We start from the raw sequence: 18,589 nt of genomic DNA, 5'->3' as shown, positions 1-18,589 counted from the left end.
TCCCCCTCCCAGAAGCTCATTCTAAACAAGCACTTTATGCAAACAGGGATCAAATGGGTCAAGAGTGGGTTAAACCCACTGAGTCCACCCACCCCAGCAGTCCCTGGGTTTGGATTGATGTTTCAGATGTTTCTACTGGGACATGGGACATGACAAGGGCGGATTGAATGGGGGTTTGAGCAACCCAGTCTAGTGGGAGGGGTTGGAACTAGATGATCTTTAATGTCCCTTCCAACCCAAACCATTCTATGATTCTATGACCTGGATGTGCCTGTATCCTGGCAGGACCATCCCACTGCTGAACCCCTGCCTGGTCATGGGCAAAGGAGGCCCCAGCAAAGGCTGGTGATGCTGAGACAGGGGATAGGAGTGTATTGCAGGTGCTGTTGATTGCTCCTGGATATCTGAAAGCAACCTGATAGCTGCTGCATCCCACCAAAGCCCCACTGGGGAAGTACTGCATCTTCATTTTCCACAGCAAACACCATCAAAGTGACTTGAGCTTATTCAGGGCTGGCTGTGCCAGCTTGCAAATAACAGCTCAGACTAATTCATTTTAGAAACCTTCATGGTTTTGGAGCAGAGCAAGTTGCTTAAATGAGCCCAGTAGTCAACCTCATCAATGATCAACTCCTCACTGATGGGAATAATAATAGCAGCCTTTACAAGCCATATTCTCCCTCCTTGCTGCAGACTGGTGCTACCGACCTCTCAGCAAGGACCAAGCCAGGGCTGGGAGCTCACAGGAGGAGCAGAACAGACCTCAGGAGGGCTGAAGGTGGGTGCTGGGGTCAGCAAGCATATTCCATTCCTGGGACCCTGCTGGGATAGGGCTCTGGCTCCCTGGACAGCCAAGGGATTCCCATGAGCAGAGTCTGGAGCATCTGGTTTTGCTCCACTTGTGCAGTGACATTGTAAAGCAGCAGTTCCCCAGCAGGTGTTTTGAAACAAAAAAAGGATCAGGCTTTTGATCTCTCCACTTTCCTTCCCATCCTGGTTTACCAGGGCTATGAAAAAACTCCCTGTCAATAGATTTGTCCCATTTTTAGGCAAATGTGTGCTGCAGTGAAATAGGAGCTTTTCCCACTAAAAGCCAAAGTTTCCAGTTGGCTCCAGTCAGCACCCACTTGGTGTGGAGATGCCAGAGATGCTGGTTTTACATTTTAACCCCTTCCAGCCCTTGAACAAATTCACTGTGATGCATGTGGGACCTGTACTGCTCCATGCTTTCAGCCCTTGGGAGCAGTGGGGCAGCTCCCGATGCACACATCATCCCTGTGCGGGGCAAGGAGGAAAGAGAAATCCTTAGCTTGCTTGATGAGCTGTGCTCACATCTGCGATTAACATTTAGCAAGTAGCTGCAGCCATGGACTGAAGTCCTGTTGAAGCAGGAGTGAACATCTTTGGTGTCATCAAATCACTGCGTAGGTGAGAGATGGGATTGCAGATACCTGGGTTACCATCAAATCCACCTGCCATCCTCACTCTGAGAATGAGCAGTTTTCTCTACAATATGCTGTTAATTTCAGAGAGTTAGAAGAGGCCTAGCTAAGATGTAAAATTACTGAACAGAAAGTTGGTTCTATTTTACCTCAAACCAGGACAAGGTAGAATAACTGAGGGCTGTGAAGTATCCCTCTTATCATCTTCCCTGCCCTTTCATTATGTGTAGAGGTCCATTTTGACACTGAAAAAAGCTTTATTTAAAACCACCACCACCAACAAAAGATATTTACTGATGGGGTTTTACAGCTCTGAGCTGCAACCTGTGGGCCAGCTGAGGATTTAGATACCACAGAACACAAATAAGGGCTAAGCTTCCCAACCCCAGGGAAGCTGCTGCAGGAGCAGATGCTCGCAGTGAATAAAGACTTGAATAAAGACATATTGACCTGTGCTGTTATACCTTAGTGGTCCCAACCCCTCTCCCTCCCCAGCGCAGCCACCCATTACCACTTGCCATTTTCAGCACACCTGTTATCAGATCGCGGTGGCGTGTTTGCTGCGGCAGCTTTTGAAGCAAAACTGATTGCCATCTCAAAGCAACTCTCTCAGCACCATTACCCTCTCGAAAGACATCAACGAGATCTCAGCGAGCAACTGAGATTTTCCCCAACTGGACCAGCAGGTCATTTTTGACCTGTTTTGTGGATTTGTTAAAGTTTCCTATAACGGGAACGTCATATTGCCTGAATACAGTGCATCCCTTATGCAGCCTTTGCTAGATGGTGGAGGAGCTGGCAGTTCCCCTCAGCCATGGAATGCATGAGGAGGAACAGCTGAATTGAGAGTGGGTAGGAGGAAAGACTGGCACCATTCATTGTGGGAAAAAATAAAAGTGCAAGAGGACCTATGAAACGAGCTGTGGCCAATTGGATTCTCCAACAGGTAACAAAAGGATTGAAAATACCCTGAAATATACATGTATTAGTTTGGAGGATTTTTTTTCTTCCAATAAGTTTCTCTTTCCTTAGTTATTAAACAGGAGACCCACCACGAGGGAGATGCTTCTCCACTGGGAGGATAGAGGACCGAGGACCTGTTGGTATCTCTGCAGAACTTGTTAGCGACATCCTACAGGCACCAGGGGCTGTGTCTAGAGGAGAAATCTCTCTTTAACAGGCAATTTCCAGCCTGGTTCTAGAAAGCGATTTTGGTACCTAATCACAAAACTGGTGCCACAGGACATCCCACACAGTGGTGTACCTGGTGTGGAGAACCTCACCACTGCCATGGAGCTCGAGCACCAACAGCCTCTGCAAACCAGCTGGGCAGAGGATTTTATACCCCAGCAGCATCTCTTTTGCACATTGAAGTCAAAATGCATAAGCAGTGAAAGAAGAATTGACTCCGACCCAAAGAAAACAGAAACAAGCAGTAAATAAAGACCACAAGATTGCCCTGCCAGGTGACTTCTGTGTGGCATAGGTTTATAGTTAGCAATGCAGGTTTTTTTATTAGTTATAAATAAAGTAAAAAAAATCCACTAAAAGTGCATCTAAGCATTTACACAATTTCTAATGTCTTTTCATTTTTTCAATGCACTATTGCTTTAATATTAATAATAAATATTTTTCTAGCTTTCTTCTATAAAATAGGCTATGTAGCAAAATGTCGCACAGCACAACAGAACAGCAGTAGGAGTACAAAAATGTGCGTGATCCTTTCACCAGCCTGGGTCATTAGAGAGGATTTTTTTCTTGCTCACCCCTTGTTTTACTGATCCCTTTTGCAGTGTTGTTGGGGGGGAAACAACCGACCCCTGTCCCTGCATGGCTTAAAACTGCAGCTCCAGGCTACAGGGGAGGAGTGTTAGAGAGCAGCAAGGAGAGGAAAAAAAAAAAAAAAAAAAAAAAAAAAAGCCACAGACAGGTTTTCAACCTAGGGTAAGGCAAAGTCAACAAAGCAGAGCAGCACCCTGAAGGGACAGAGAGGAAAATATTAAGAGACAGCCATTTTGTGCCTTTCTAACCCAAAAGAGATTTGTATCCAAAGCCTTTGGGGGGGGGGGAATGGCTGAGCACAAGCATTGAACCCCACTTCTGTCCATATACGGCCAAGCATCTGCGCTGATCAAGAGTGGTTATGGCTTAAAGCTTAAAGTATTATCAAGGGTGCTCTAACCCTTTTGTGAGGCTCGAGCACTTGATATTCAGGAGCCTTTTGGGGAAGGGCAGTACTTTGCGAGAGCGGCGCAGCCGGGGATGGGGATGGAGATGCTTGGCCACCGCTGCAGGAGGATGTCAGCTCAGGGCTGGTCCCCTCCTTGGGGACAGGAGGGCTCCAGTGCAGGTCCCAGCTCTACAGTGGATTAAAAAGTTCCAAGTTGAGGTTTCCCTCTTAACAGGGAGGGATGAAACCCACTGATCAAGAAGATCAGTGTTGAGGTCTTCTGCTCCAGGCATGACTCACAGCTGGGTTATGAAAATGCTCATGGCCAGGCGTTTATAAAGAGATGCTGAATCGCTCCCACATCCATCCCAGCCCCTCTTGGCTAGACCAGGGCTCAACCCTTAAAAATTGCAACGAATCCCTCCATTTTGTTGCCTTCAAGCTCAGACTCAGTCAATCCCTTCATTCTCCCCATAGAGGGTGAAAAGAGCCAGACCAAGCACCAAAAATTGGACAAAACCACCACACCTGGGCTTCCTTCCTCGGCTTTTGAAGCAAATTTGCAGAGTCTTGAGCTAAATGCATGCATGGCCCCAAGCACAGCCTTGTAGCGGGGGCCCATCGGGTGTTACCACAGGGTAACATGTGCAGCAAGAGCAATAGCATCACCAGCAGCGACAGAGATGGGGCGGGAATCGACTGAAACATTTTGGTTTGGCAGAGGGCTGTTAATCGCCTTCAATGCGCCAGAATGCAAGTGAAAGGATCACCAGAGTTTGATTATGAGTGCAAATAATATTCATATGTATGTGCTAAACACAGTCACTATATTGCAGTTTTTCCACTATGTCACAGCATACAGAATCAAAGGCTTGCATTTTTATGGAATGTACCCAAGGTAACAGCACCACAGTAATACAGTTTGTAGTCACACACCCTGATTTTTTTTCTTTTTTTTCTTTTTTTCTTTTGTGGTTTTTTTTTTTTTGACAAGATAAGCATTACCCCCCACATCCCATGTTTAATTTTTTTTAAAGTACCGATGCATGCAAAGCATTCCATTCCCAGAAACAATGCAAAAATGAGGTAATAGGAGTAATAAAAAAAATTAGTATTCATTTCTAAATAAATAAATTATAATTAAAAATGCAAAAAAACCCCCAAAACTATAAAAATAATTAAATAAAAACCCACAATATCTACAAGTTAGTCATAAATTATGATTGTTAAATATAAGGCATTTCAACTCACAAAACCCTGTAAACTAACAATGCTTTGTTCCTAGAGATTTTTTGTTGTTTGTTTCATGTTTTTTTTTAGACTCACCCTATTATCACAACCTACTCGTACAAATTATTTAAACGCAAAGGAACCTGACACACTGATGCAACTCCAGATGCTGTAAATTTGCACGTACCTCGGGATCAGTCACTCACACGAGACCACAGAAGTTTGGTGTTTTTCTTCACCAAGGTTGTTTTTTTTTTTTTTGTTTTGCTTTTTTAAAAAAACTGTGCTTGTTCATTAGGCAAATAGTAATACTTTCACATAGGCTTTAAGAAAATGCGTGGTTTGGAAGCGCTCCTCCATCCCTCCCTGCTGGGCCAGGGTCCCAATAGCCCTTTTCCTCCCCATTTTGCCCCCAGCTCATGCCTGGACAGACCAGACCAGCTTACAGCGTATTTTACCAGCAAAGCCTTGCTTTGCTTGCCCATATTATTAGTATTATTTTTAATGCTGCTTCAATCTACTGCTGCTGGAGCAAGCCCCATAGGTATTGATGGGCCACTCCTTGACCCATGGACATCAGGGCTGGCACCACCACAACCCCCAAGAAGCCATCGCTTGCACTGGGTGGCAAATACATCATAGAATGGTTTGGGTTGGAAAGGACCTTTAAAGGTCATCTAGTCCAAACCCCCTGCCATGAGCAAGGACATCTTCAACTAGAACAGGCTACTCAGAGCCCCATCCAACCTGACCTTGAATGTTTCCAGGGATGGGGCATCTACCACCTCTCTGGGCAACCTGGGCCAGTGTCTCACCACCCTCATTGTAAAAGGTTTCCTCCTTGTATCTTCCTTATATGCCACCATGTATCCTCCTCCACTCCCTCCTACCTGCACGGGCACAGCAAGAGAGCGCCTCCTGCATCCTTGCACCCTGTGGGGCTCCCCTCTTCCCTCCCCTCTCCATCTGGGGAAAAAACAAATCTCTGGGGTGCCTCTGAGGTTGGTGTTTTCCAATTACAGCTCACGGGAATCCCATGATCTCTCCGACGGTAATTTATGATTGTTCTTACTTGGAGAGCATTGCTTGGCTCCAGCAAAACAGATGCTCAGGGGAGCCAGAAATCATCCCCCACCACACCAGCATTTTCAATACATAATGTTCCCGACTAATTCCCCTTATTCCTCGGCATCTTTCTTTTGCTTTCCTAGTATGTAAATATTTAAAAAAAGAAAAAAGAAAGAAAAAAAGGTTTTTGTTTGTGAATGCCAGTTCTCTGGAGGGTCTTCAGCTCGGTCCCCACAGCTGGTGTGCTGAGGTCTTTATTTCAGGGGGAGCTTGGATGGCAACTGCTCTCTCCTTCAGGGACTATCTCCTAATTCTGTTTTGAGCATTAATGCAATTCCTTCCAACAACCACTCCATTCTCCGCACGGATACAGCCTGAAATGTGCATCCACACACACGGGGGTGCAAGTGCCCATCCTTTGAGGCAGAGCCACAACCCAGAGAGCAGAAAACCCCCTTCCAACCTGCCTTCCACCCCCAGCGCTGAAATGCTTGTGGCCTCAGCAGTGTCCTAAGAACATCGAGTTTTCTCCCATCCTGTTTATCAGGGACAGTTTTGCACGGGAGAGGAGTCAGCAGTGTGCATCTCTCAGCACCTTTCTGGTGTTATTATACCCCAAAACACAGCTATAGGCCCTGAGTCCAGTCACCATCATTTTAGACCAGCGCTGGCAGCGGCTGCTGAAGCCAACCAGCCTCACAGCTCACAGGAGAAAGCATCATGGACAGCGGCAATCATGAAGACAGCCCTTCCTTGGATTTTGATACGCCAAGCGACTTTGTTAAGATACAGAAAGCAAAGAAACAGCATCTACTCCAATATTGTGCCCCTACAGAAAGCGTCCAGATAAGCAGGAACGAAGCTTCTCCCTATTGCTTCATTCATTCATTCATTTCATTCCCCTTTTTTTTTTTTTTAAAGTTTCTCTAGATTTGCAACACACTGTAAACACAAGGAAAGGAAGCACATGCAGCTGAGGCAAAGAGCGCAACCCTTCTGACTGTAAACAGGATTTTGCTTTTTCACCTCTTCTTACCCCCCGCCAAGGGTGGGAAAGCTTGACCTCTTTATTCCCCCCCTGCAATGTATTAATCAGGCACCAAAATAAGGAATCCATGAAAAAATATTTGGTGCAAATTAGGTAACAGCAACATGTCCACCACAAGATGAGTAGGGCATCAAACACAACATTTCTCTAAGCTAACATGCTCCAGCTGCCATCCATAGAAATAGCTAAAGGACCCCTAACATGTTTCTATGTATTCGAGAGGTATATATACAATCCTCATGAAATGCGGGATTGACAGGCCAGACTGCCACAACTAGTTCCTTCATGTTCAACACTAAATCTTCTTCAGCACGGGGTCTCTGAGCTCCGGGAATGCCAGCTCCCTTTCACCAGGCCCGTATCCTGCGTATGTGCAATATCTCCTACCGCTAGATATTGTACCACCAACTTCCTCCTCCTCCTCCTCCTCCCTAACATGCCTGCAGACTTTTCCTCTCAATCAAATGGCTCAGAAGGCAAAAATTTTGCTGCAAGGGTTTATGGCCATACAACCTGGTAAGGAAAATGGTGTGTCCAGCCAGTCCTTTCAGCTGTCCGAGCTGAGCTGTGTTTCAATGTCCACCCTGCAGATTGGGCACTTCTTGCTGGTGGCCAGCCACTGGTCCACGCACACTTGGTGGAAGAGATGCATACAGGGCAACCGCCTGTGGAGAGAGAAGTACCACCCCATTAGGATGGAGGAGGTCCAGGGAACCAAGAAGAACCAGAAAGTAGCAGCCAGGGCTGCTTCAAACATGGGGAAGCACTGATGTAGCAACACCAGTGCTGCCTAGGTCCAACAGCCTTCCCCAGCCACGCCAGCTCACATAGGGCAGTAGGTCAGAGACAGTGTCCTTCTTGGCTAAAAGCCATTTAAAAAAACCCCACACCCTCCTAACTTGAGTTGTTCCAGTTATTAATTTCCCTGCCTGCTGCTTTTTAACCTTTCAGAAGTATTAGGTTTTACTTTAAAGCCTCTTGGTTCTTCATCATTGCAGCTCATTAGCAGTCGGGTGGGTCCACACCACTCCCTTGTGGGTGTTTGGTGTGCCTTAGGGAATGTGGTTGCTTTTCAGCTACATCACCTTTGTCATCTCTTCACTCACCCTCACAAGCTGGAGGGACCCTGAATCACAAAGACACACAGCAAGAGAAACAGAGTTTTTCTTGATGGTTTAAGGCAATTAAAGGGTGAGGACTGGACCAGGTGCAGCTGCACTGCGCACCTGCAGCTCCTTCAGCCATGGTAGCTCAGCCCCTTGCAATTGCTTGATCCCAACCCCTGTAACAAGCAGAGATTTGACCCAGCCAAGAGCCTGGGGACATCTGTGAGGAATAACTGGGACTTTGCTGTTGGCTCAGGATGGCTCCCTGTGACCATGCTGGTGGAGTAATCCCACTTATTCTAAAATAAAGCAGCTCCATCCTGGCCACAAGACAAACTCCACTGAACTTCACATTCACACACATTTTATCGTACTTTGGTCATCTGTCAAGCTCAGACATTGACATCCCCGAGCTCCAGACGGCTGTGTGAGACCTGGGACTCATCCTTCTCTGACACGTGCCACCTGGCCCACTGGCACAGCCTTGAAGCAGGTGATCCAAACCCAGGAGACAGTATAAAAACTTGGCCCTCCTGCTGCTGCAGAGCTCTTCCCACCTACAACTGACACCAATATCCATCTAAACAGCATCTTATTTCCCAGATGCTGCAACAGCCCAAGTGCGTTTGTCAGGACAAGAATCACAGAATGATATGGGGTTGGAAGGGACCTCTGGAGATCATCTGGTCCAACCCCCCTGCCAAAGCAGGTCCACCTAGAGCAGGTTGCACAGGAACGTGTCCAGGCGGGTTTTGAGTGTCTCCAGCGATGGAGACGCCACCACCTCTCTGGGCAGCCTATTCCAGTGCTCTGCCACACTCAAAGTGAAGAAGTTCCTCCTCATGTTTAGATGGAACTTCTTATGTTCAAGTTTGTGCCCATTTCTTCTTGTCCTGTCACTGGGCACCACTGAAAAAAGACTGGCCCCATCCTCTTGACACCCACCCTTTAAGAATGTATAGGTTTTGATCAGATACCCCCTCAGTCTTCTCTTCTCCAGACTAAAGACCCAAACAGCTCTTTCTCTCCTCTGCCAAAAGAGTTTAAAAAAACCAACCAACCAACCAAACAAACAAAAAAAAATCAGGTCAGCTAACATGAATTTCAAGGAAAAATGATGATTTTGACAGATAGTTTTTCTCCTCCAAAAAACATTAGAACCAAAACATGGGTTTGGGTTCAAAGTGACATTTTGGTTCCAAAATGAAGTGAATATTGATGAAAACTGTTCAGCTTGTTTTGGTTTGCCTGTCTTAAAGAGAAAAAGAACAAAAATTTTAGTAGGGCCTGCAGCAATAATACAAAGGGTAATGGTTTTAAACTAAAAGTAGATTCAGACTAGATATAAGAAGAAATGTTTTATGCTGAGGGTGGTAAAACACTGGCCCGGGTTGCCCAGAGAAGTGGTAGATGCCCCATCCCTGGAAACATTCCCGGTCAGGTTGGACTGGGCTCTGAGCAGCCTGATCTAGTTGAAGATGTCCCTGCTCATGGCAGGGGGGTTTGGACTAGATGGCCTTTAAAGGTCCCTTCCAACCCAAACCATTCTGTGATTCGATGAAAAAGCCTCAACATTTTAAAAAATGTTTTTTTAAAAAAAATCTGTTTTCTAAAATATATTTTAATGGGTTATGAGCTCACTGAAATTTTCAAAGATCACTAACTTTCCATGCAATTCAAGGTATTTCTTTGCCTGTCTAAAAATGTCTCACAGGCAAGTAAATAATCTCTGCTCTAAGAAAGCATCTCTTGCTGACTGCAGGACGTGAATGAGACACCTTTCACCTCTGAGATCCGGGATTAATACCGTGGGTCTTTGCTGAGACACTTCAATAGCCCGTCCTGATGAGCTGTATGCAGGGAGAGAGCAGCTGTGGGAAACACAACACGGACTGCTATGAGACCAGCTATGAAACTGGTGGGAATGAGGAAGAAATGAGGTGTGAAAGGTATCCATAGGGGAGGCTTTTTGCAAAACATCTGGCACTGGCTCACACCTCCCTCAAGATCCTTGCTTGGATGAGTCCTTGGCCCAATACAGCACGTTAATTCCTACATTGCCGGGGCATTTACAGGCATCACAGCAAAACGTTTGGCTCTTAAATGAGGGAGAAATGCAGCTCAGAGGTGAAGGATGAGACCCAAGTGAGGCTATTAGAGATGCCTCTTTCCTGAGGATCAGCCCCAAGATAGGACACCTACCCTTTTCTGCAGTCTTCTGAACATCTCATCTCCCTAAAAACTTCTCTTTATTTTTTTTTTTTAAATCCAGGAAAAACAGGACAAAAAGACACTGACTGTCATCCCAAGACACGAGCCAGACATACCCACAATGCCTTCTTCACCCAGATGCCTTCTGCTCACATCTCCCTTCTGCCAGCAGGCAGGGCCAGTCACAGAATCACAGAATGATATGGGGCTGGAAGGGACCTCTGGAGATCATCTGGTCCAACCCCCCTGCCAAAGCAGGTCCACCTAGAGCAGGTTGCACAGGAACGTGTCCAGGTGGGTTTTGAGTGTCTCCAGCGATGGAGACGCCACCACCTCTCTGGGCAGCCTATTCCAGTGCTCTGCCACACTCAAAGTGAAGAAGTTCCTCCTCATGTTTAGATGGAACTTCTTATGTTCAAGTTTGTGCCCATTTCTTCTTGTCCTGTCACTGGGCACCACTGAAAAAAGACTGGCCCCATCCTCTTGACACCCACCCTTTAAGAATGTATAGGTTTTGATCAGATACCCCCTCAGTCTTCTCTTCTCCAGACTAAAGACCCAAGTCCCTCAGCCTTTCCTCATCAGAGAGATGCTCCGGGCCCCTAATCATCTTTGTGGTCCTCTGCTGTACCCTCTCCAGCAATTCCCTGCCCTTCTTGAACTGGGGAGCCCAGAACTGGACACAGTACTCCAGATGGGGCCTCACCAGGGCAGAGTAGAGGGCCTGTGACCTGCTGGCCGCACTCTTCCTGATGCACCCCAGGATGCCATTGGCCTTCTTGGCCACAAGGGCACATTGCTGGCTCATGGTCATCCTGCTGTCCACCAGGACTCCCAGGTCTTTTTCCTCAGAGCTGCTCTCCAGCAGGTCAGCCCCCAACCTGTACTGGTGCATGGGGTTATTCCTCCCCAGGTGCAGCACCCTACACTTGCCCTTGTTGAATTTCATCAGGTTCCTCTGCCCAACTCTCCAGCCTGTCCAGGTCTCGCTGTATGGCGGCACAGCTTTCTGGTGTGTCAGCCACCCCTCCCAGTTCTGTGTCATCAGCAAACTTGCTGGTGAGGGTACATTCCATCCCTTCATCCAGGTCACTGATGAATATATTGAAGAGGACTGGACCCAGTACTGACCCCTGGGGAACACCACTTGTTACGGCCCTCCAACTAGATTGTGTGCCCCTAATCACGACCCTCTGAGCTCTGTCTTTCAGCCAGTTTTCAATCCACCTCACTGTCCACTCATCTAACCCTTACTTCCTGAGCTTACCTATGAGGATGCTGTGGGAGACTGTGTCAAAAAAAGCTTTGCTGAAGTCAAGGTAGACAACATCCACCACCCTCCCCTCATCTATCCAACCAGTCATCGTAGCCATCGTAGAAGGCTATCAGGTTAGTCAGACATGATTTCCCCTTGGTGAATCCGTGTTGACTACTTCTGATAGCTTTCTTTTCCTCCACATGCTTTGAGATGACGCACAGAATGAGCCGTTCCATCATCTTTTCAGGGACGGAGGTGAGGCTGACCAGCCTGTAGTTTCCTGGGTCCTCCTTCTTGCCCCTTTTGAAGACCGGAGTGACATTGGCTTTCCTCCAGTCCTCGGGCACCTTGTCTGTTCTCCAGGACCTTTCAAAGATGATGGAGAGCAATGATTTCTTCCAGCTCCCTCAGCACTCGTGGGTGCATCCTATCAGGACCCATGGACTTGCGGATATCCAGTTTACTTTACTGATCTCTAACTTGATCTTCCTCAACCAAGGGGAAGTCTTCCTTCATCCAGACTTTCTCTGTTACCTCCAAATTCTGGGACTCCTGAGGGCTGGCCTGAGCAGTAAAGACTGAAGCAAAGGAGGCATTCAGCAACTCCACCTTCTCTGTATCAGGGACAAACCCACCAGCACACAGTGGCATTAATCCAAATAAACACAACTCAGATGGCATCAAGAGGCAGAGGAGCAGATGGAAGGACCGTACCTGACGTCTTCTCCATCTTCAAGCATGGACAGACAGATCGTGCATTTCTCGTCGGTGTCCGACTCCTCTCCATCCTCTTGGTCGGCTTTGCCCTCCTGCGGTCTTCTCTGCAGCAAAGTTAAAGACATGATTTGGTTAGGACTTGACTTTCTAGTGCTCTCCCAAACCAGGGTAGTTGCAGGAAGGCAAATAATAAGAGCTTCATCTATCGGCCAGATCCTCCAGCTTGGGGAAGCCAGCCCAAACAAAACAGCCACCAATATGCTGCTGGTCAGCCCATTTCCTCCTGGGGCTGGTGGTAGCGCCTCAAGGAGCAGCCTGTCCTCTGCTGCCCTAACACAGCCCCCCACCACCTCCTCCATATTCCTTGCAGTGGGGATGGCCCCATAGTCGCCTTTTCTGGAGGCTTCTCCTGGAGATCCCAAAGCATGTGAGGCCAACACAGCCAGGAAGGGCAACCACTGTGCCCCATGGCATCTTGGCTACTGACCCAGACCCACACTGCACCATGGGGCAGTGCTTAATCTGTCAGCTCTCCTCTTTTCTCTCCCCCCCATACATCCATTCCTATTCATATAATTTTTTTGGATCCACTGGAGATGCAGTCAGAGGAGATGCGCAGCAGGAGTTGACTCACTTCCAACTTGGGCAATGCCATGTCCCTACTTGTTACTGCCCAGCTGGGAATGACCAACATGTGAAATTACAGTGCAAACAAGCACTTTTCCAGTTGTCTATTTAGCACGACCCCAAAAAAATGGCACCCATTTCCTTACAGGCAGGAGATCAGCTCCAACAGAGGAGACACCTCTTGCAAAACGAGGGGAGGACAAGCTCCCCCAAGACATGGAGCTAGCGCCCTCACAGCAGGGTGCACGGGCAGCACCGCTTCCATGCAGAATGAGGTGGGTCTGCATCCATGAAGCCCCCTTGGTGTGTGCGCTTTCTTACCAGGTGCAGACAGGGGGGAAATTGGAGGAAATCTCACTGGGTGAGAGAAGGTTGAGACCCTTTTGAAAATTTGGCCCGCAGCTTCCTAGCCTAGAAGTGAGAAACAGCCAGCTGAGCTATACCACCACTTCAGCCCGGGAGCCCCACAAGATATTAAAGCACCAATTCTGGTTTTTACATTCTTCCCCCATTTTGGGGAATATTGATGGTGCCAGTTTGCCAACCCTGAGGACTACGACCCACCAAAGTCCTTCCTTCTGTCCGTTCCATGCCCACAACCCTTGGCCAACTGAGAGGGGCTGGCAGCCATGCCACAGTTTTGGGGTGCTCACCTTCTTGTACTTGTGGGGGAATGTGAACCTCTCGATGGTGTTCTGGATGGCGCCCCGGCTCACGCTGCCCAGCCTGTCCTCCAGCTGCAGCAGTTCCTGTGGCACAGGAGCAGCAGCAAAGTGCCATCAGCATTGCTCCTGGGGCACAAGGTCCCACCAGCCCACCCTACCTGCTGGGGACCAAGGCTCCCTCCTGCCCTTTCCTCAGTGGAAATGTCCATCAAACCCAAGTCATAAAATCATAGAATGGTTTGGGTTGGAAGGGACCTTACAGATCATCTTGTTCCAACCCCCCTGACATGGGCAGGGACACCTCCCACTAGAACAGGTTGCTCAAAGCCCCATCCAGTCTGGCCTTGAACACCTCCAGGGAATGGAGCATCTCTGGGCATTCCAGTGCCTCACCACCTCATCAAATCAGTCATGCTTTGATGATGGATCTGAGCTCTGGCTTTTGGACCAATAACTAAGGGTTCAAGGCAGAGAGCAGAGAGCTGGACATCCAATAATTCAGAAATTAGGGTGGAATTTGAGCTCCATTTGACAGGCTGGGAAACAAAACCCTGTAGAACTGGAGCACTTTGTTCACAGACATGAAGGGAGCCAGAATCAACCGGAGCCAGACTCAGGCAACCTGGTGTAAACCATCTTTTACCAAAACCCCTCAATCCCTTCACTTCCCAGTTATTATTAAAATTTCTGCACGACTCAATGCAATTGCCATGCCACAAAACAGTCTTACAAGTTCAGGCTAGAGCTTGCATAGATTCCCAGCACTTAAAAATTTAATAATAATTCCAGTTCCCGAGAGACGTACTTCATAGCTCTCCCGCACAGCAGATGTGTGCCTGCTTGGGTTCAGTCCCTGAAGAGCAAATAACTGTAGCTGAGGATAAGGGTAATTTCTGATTTCATGAACAACCTGCAAGAAGTGAGGGAGAAAAATAAAGCTGCATGTACTTGCATATAGAAATCCCTCGTGTACCCCGATTCAAATTTAGTGCTTTTCAAAATGAAAGAGCACACTGACATCTTCCCCGATGGAAGACTTTTAATAAGAAAAAAAAAAGGTTTTATTAAATATATCTCCTATAAATGATAACTAAAAACATGCACTTCTTCTGAATAAACTGTTATAATAATTCCTGTTGCTATAACAGCGCAGTTCCAAACTCTCAACATGGATTAGCTTAAAAAGAGATTTTATTTATTTTTAAATGGGTGGATTTCTCTTCATCCAAGCTTTGATTTCTTTAAGCCTCGCTGTAGTACATAGGTGTCAGGGTCTGGGGAAAAAAAACCCTCGTGAGGTTTCTGAGGATGCTTTAGGGATTAGCAGTGCTCTGCATGGCTCTGCTCCAAACACAGCACCCTGCTAGGGGAAGGGCCAGTGAATGACCCCAGTCAGCCCGTCTTCTCCTCAAACCCCATCCCCACCTGCACAAGAGGTCATCAAGATCCTTTATGGATGGCGTTGAAGCTGACGTAGAGAGCAACGATGTGATGAGGTATGGTCCTCAGGGCTGAGCCCAGGGAAGGGAGTCACTTACTGCCGACCCTTCTTCATGCAGGGAGCCCACAATTTGTTCCAGTATTAATAATATTATAAGCAATGACTGCTGAGTCTCTCACATCCTGCCCAGGTTTTGCAGACCAGCTTGTGAGTGTGGTGCTGGAAGTGGTGGACTGAATCTTTCCAGAGCAGCTGAGCTTTTCTTTTCCTTTCTCTAATCCAGAGTGCAATGATGTAACATTATCCTTTCAGACACTCCCTCCCACAGCCAGAGATAAGTGGGATTCACAGAAGACAGGTGATAGAAAGATAGCAGCCTTTATTTTGACTACCTTCTGGCAGACAATGCATAAAACATTTCTTGGTAAAAGCGTTTCACTTACCATCTGTGTTGAGGATGTGCTTCTGGGGAAATGGTGCATCCGAGGTGTAGCTAAGTAATGCTGATAGGGCTGAGGGACCGGCCGGACCTGGAACTGGGCGTGAGTCAGTCCCACATCCACACTGAGGTCCCTGTGGGCACGAAGATGAAGATATGGCTTTGACTGCAGGGTTTTTATTGCATGGCTTACAGCAAGTCAAATCGTGCTCACAGGGCAACCTCCACTGGTGGGCTCTGGGCTGCTGTGGGTCCCTCAACCTTGGAAGGGAGTTTCCTCCAATATGGGCAATCACCCACCAAGACAGTGTGAAGGAGAGAGGGGTTGTTTTTATGCCAGTTAGCATTTGTGTGAGCCGGGGTCAAGAGCTGCAGAGATGTAGCCTGAAAATTTCAGAGCAAGAGCATTTTGGTGGCTCCAATCGATCCCCAGGCTCAGTAACTCAACCCAGCCAGACCAGGTCCTCCCTGTACTGCCATCACTGCAAACAATTACATTTTACCTTGGATATTTTGCAGGAATACAACAAATTACTCAGGGGACATACTGATGAACCATTCTGGGTAGTTGTTAGGAGCCATCTAGGCACCATCTGGGGGCTTTTTGATGTGTCTTTGCTCTTGTTGGAGGTCTCCCAGCCCAAGTCATGGTAGGACCCGAGGAGACAAGGAAGACTGCACCTTGCCTGAACCCAGCCTTGGGGAACTCCAGAACTGCTGTTTGTGCAGAAAATGTAAAAGTTTTAAGACATTTCTGGATGGGACTGCTATAGGAAATGGTGTCACACGACCAGCAGGCCAATGCCAATGAAGCAGGACATCCCCAATGGTCCCACTTGCCTGCAAGCAGCCTGGCCCAGGTAAACAGATCTAGGGCTCAGCTTGGTGAGTTTGGGCACTTTGTCCCTCCAGAAAAACAACCCAGCTCAATCCCAGGACTTGGCATGACCACGATCTCAGCAAATGCCGCAGCTCTGCCCAATCCAGCACGCAGAGACAAACTGCAACCCCATCCCCAGGCTGTGTGGAGGGGACAGGAGGAGACTTCATGCAGCATCTCCATCTATAATCCAATTAGCTGATCCCTTGTCTCTCCAGCGAAAGAGTCTCTCAGCAAACAAGTGCTTTGAACATCGCTCACTTTATCATAATTACAAAAGCCGGCGCTCTAATAACCATTGTCTTCACATTTGCCAAAGCTAAGCTAATTAGAGCACAGGGGTGGCTTGTTAGGAGCAACCCAACAGCAGAGAACGGATGTAAGGGGACAGTAAATGCAGAAATCATTTACCCAGAACAGCCTGTGAACCAGGCAGAAGCTCTAGAACCCCTAATAAGGCACCCCACACCAAGCTAAAGCAAAGAGATGGACTGTCTTTGCTAGCCCTGTGCTAGCCATGTGCTAGACAGACAAAACCTGGCAGAGGACAAAACACAGCAGGCAACTGGCAGGAACACAACCAGGGTGAGAATCCACAGGACTGGGCATTTTCCAGCTCCTGTGTCACAATTTTGCATATTTATCCAGTTGCTGAAGACTGATCCCAGGTGGATGGAAGGCTCGACTGGAAATCAGGAGGCTTTGGGTCCATTCCCAGCCCTGCCACTGGCCTGATGCATGACCTCGACTGTTTTGTCCCTCCCTTCCCATATTCCCTGTCTACAAAACAGATGCAACTATCCACAGGGTGCTTTGAGATCAAGGACCGAAGAGATCTCTCAAAGATGAAAAGCCATTATTAACTTGCACAAGTAATTGCAATAACAGCACTGCGGAACTGTTTGTGCACTGGTACATCTAGAGCCTTAAAATCAGATATCGAGGCTCCTGAAAGTGATGCTGTGGGTCTACAGAAGGGCCCAAAGCAGAACATCACATGGAATGGTGTTTTCTCAGAGTTTGCGGGTGAATAAGCAAAGCACATTAGCTGCAGAAAACCAAAACTAACCATCGCCTTCCAGCCTGTGCTACATGGACAACTGTACAGCACCTTGATGCTCAGATGTGAGGTTCAAGAGCCATGATGGCTATGGTACACGGGCCACCAACAACCAAAAAGTGAAAGATAAGGACCCAGATAACAGGTTGGATGATGGTCACTAAATGCATATGCAGAAGATGATCTAAGGAACCAAATGGGAGTTTATTTCTTCATCACCAGAAGATTTTTCATCGAGGTTGGGCTGTCCGTGATGACTGATCACCTTTAGATCTTCCTTCCCCATTTCCCGCAACAGTGCCTACCACCTACTACCCCCAAGCAAGTACCACTGCTCCTCATGCGGTAGTAACACATTAGAGAAAAGTTTTTATATCTGTCGCTGGGCAAAACTGTACATGTGCCCCGAGGGGAAGTGAGTCACCCACATATATACACACAGTATATGATTTCTGTCATCCCCACTCCTCAGGTTTTTATAAGGCGATGGAGCAACGCAGGGGGGAAAAGGAGGGAGGAGGAGGGAAACAAAGTGATGTTTTATCAGATCCTTCTAATGAATATAATTAAACACTCTGTGCTGAAAGAGAGGCAGAAAGAATGGCTCTTTCCAGATGGTACGTGAACCGCTTCACAAATTGATCTGAACAATGTCATCCCAGCCAAATTCAGCTCACTGTGGTACCAGTAATGGGAACACCTGAGAAGAAAATGGCAGAAGGCTCTGGCCATATTTTAGGTTGCATATTATTACCCCGGAGGGGGAACACATTCCCCCTGTGTTAAAAGGACTCTCCATTTGCAGAGCAGAGTGCTCATATGTTAGGAAATGCCATAATCAAGATTTCCTGTGACATTTTATTTCGGTCCCATTGTGCATACACATTGCGATTGTTTCTAATTACATATGCACATGCTATTTTTTCCATTCAGTGCACAGAATGGACTTTGCTCAGCTAACAGGCAGCTACTCTGAAGTATGCTTTTATTTTCTTATTCTTCCAAGTAGTGCCCAGTACCTCATTACCTTATAAAACCTGCTCTGAAAACAAAACGATCAATTCTCTGCTCAGCTTTTCCAGGGTATCGAACACTACAGTGGGAGAACGATTAACAGCTATTAATTCATTCACGCCACCCTGTGGGGCAGGGCCGCACCATGCTCCCTAATATAGACCACAGAAAAAGTTGTGGCTACTTTTTTTTTGAGTGCCTTGTGGACAGCAG

General features: G+C 47.4%; 1 protein-coding gene across 1 annotated transcript in view; it reads right to left on the bottom strand.

Annotated features, from left to right (window-relative positions):
- Positions 1 to 7,505: 7,505 nt before the first annotated feature.
- The window catches only part of LOC141476695 (E3 ubiquitin-protein ligase ARK2C-like), a 55,797-nt gene continuing 44,713 nt past the window's right edge, over positions 7,506 to 18,589 (bottom strand). The window contains exons 4-8 of the mRNA XM_074165505.1: positions 15,427 to 15,556; positions 14,348 to 14,452; positions 13,531 to 13,626; positions 12,248 to 12,354; positions 7,506 to 7,623 (exon numbers count right to left, since the gene is read on the bottom strand). Of these exons, the coding sequence (XP_074021606.1) occupies positions 7,506 to 7,623; positions 12,248 to 12,354; positions 13,531 to 13,626; positions 14,348 to 14,452; positions 15,427 to 15,556 (556 nt within the window). The remainder of the gene's footprint in view (positions 7,624 to 12,247; positions 12,355 to 13,530; positions 13,627 to 14,347; positions 14,453 to 15,426; positions 15,557 to 18,589) is intronic.

The sequence above is a fragment of the Numenius arquata genome, chromosome W (genome assembly GCF_964106895.1).
Source record: "Numenius arquata chromosome W, bNumArq3.hap1.1, whole genome shotgun sequence".
Classification (NCBI taxonomy): Eukaryota; Metazoa; Chordata; class Aves; order Charadriiformes; family Scolopacidae; genus Numenius; species Numenius arquata.
Note: the sequence above shows the minus strand (reverse complement) of the source record. Positions and strands in the feature narration are given on the sequence as shown.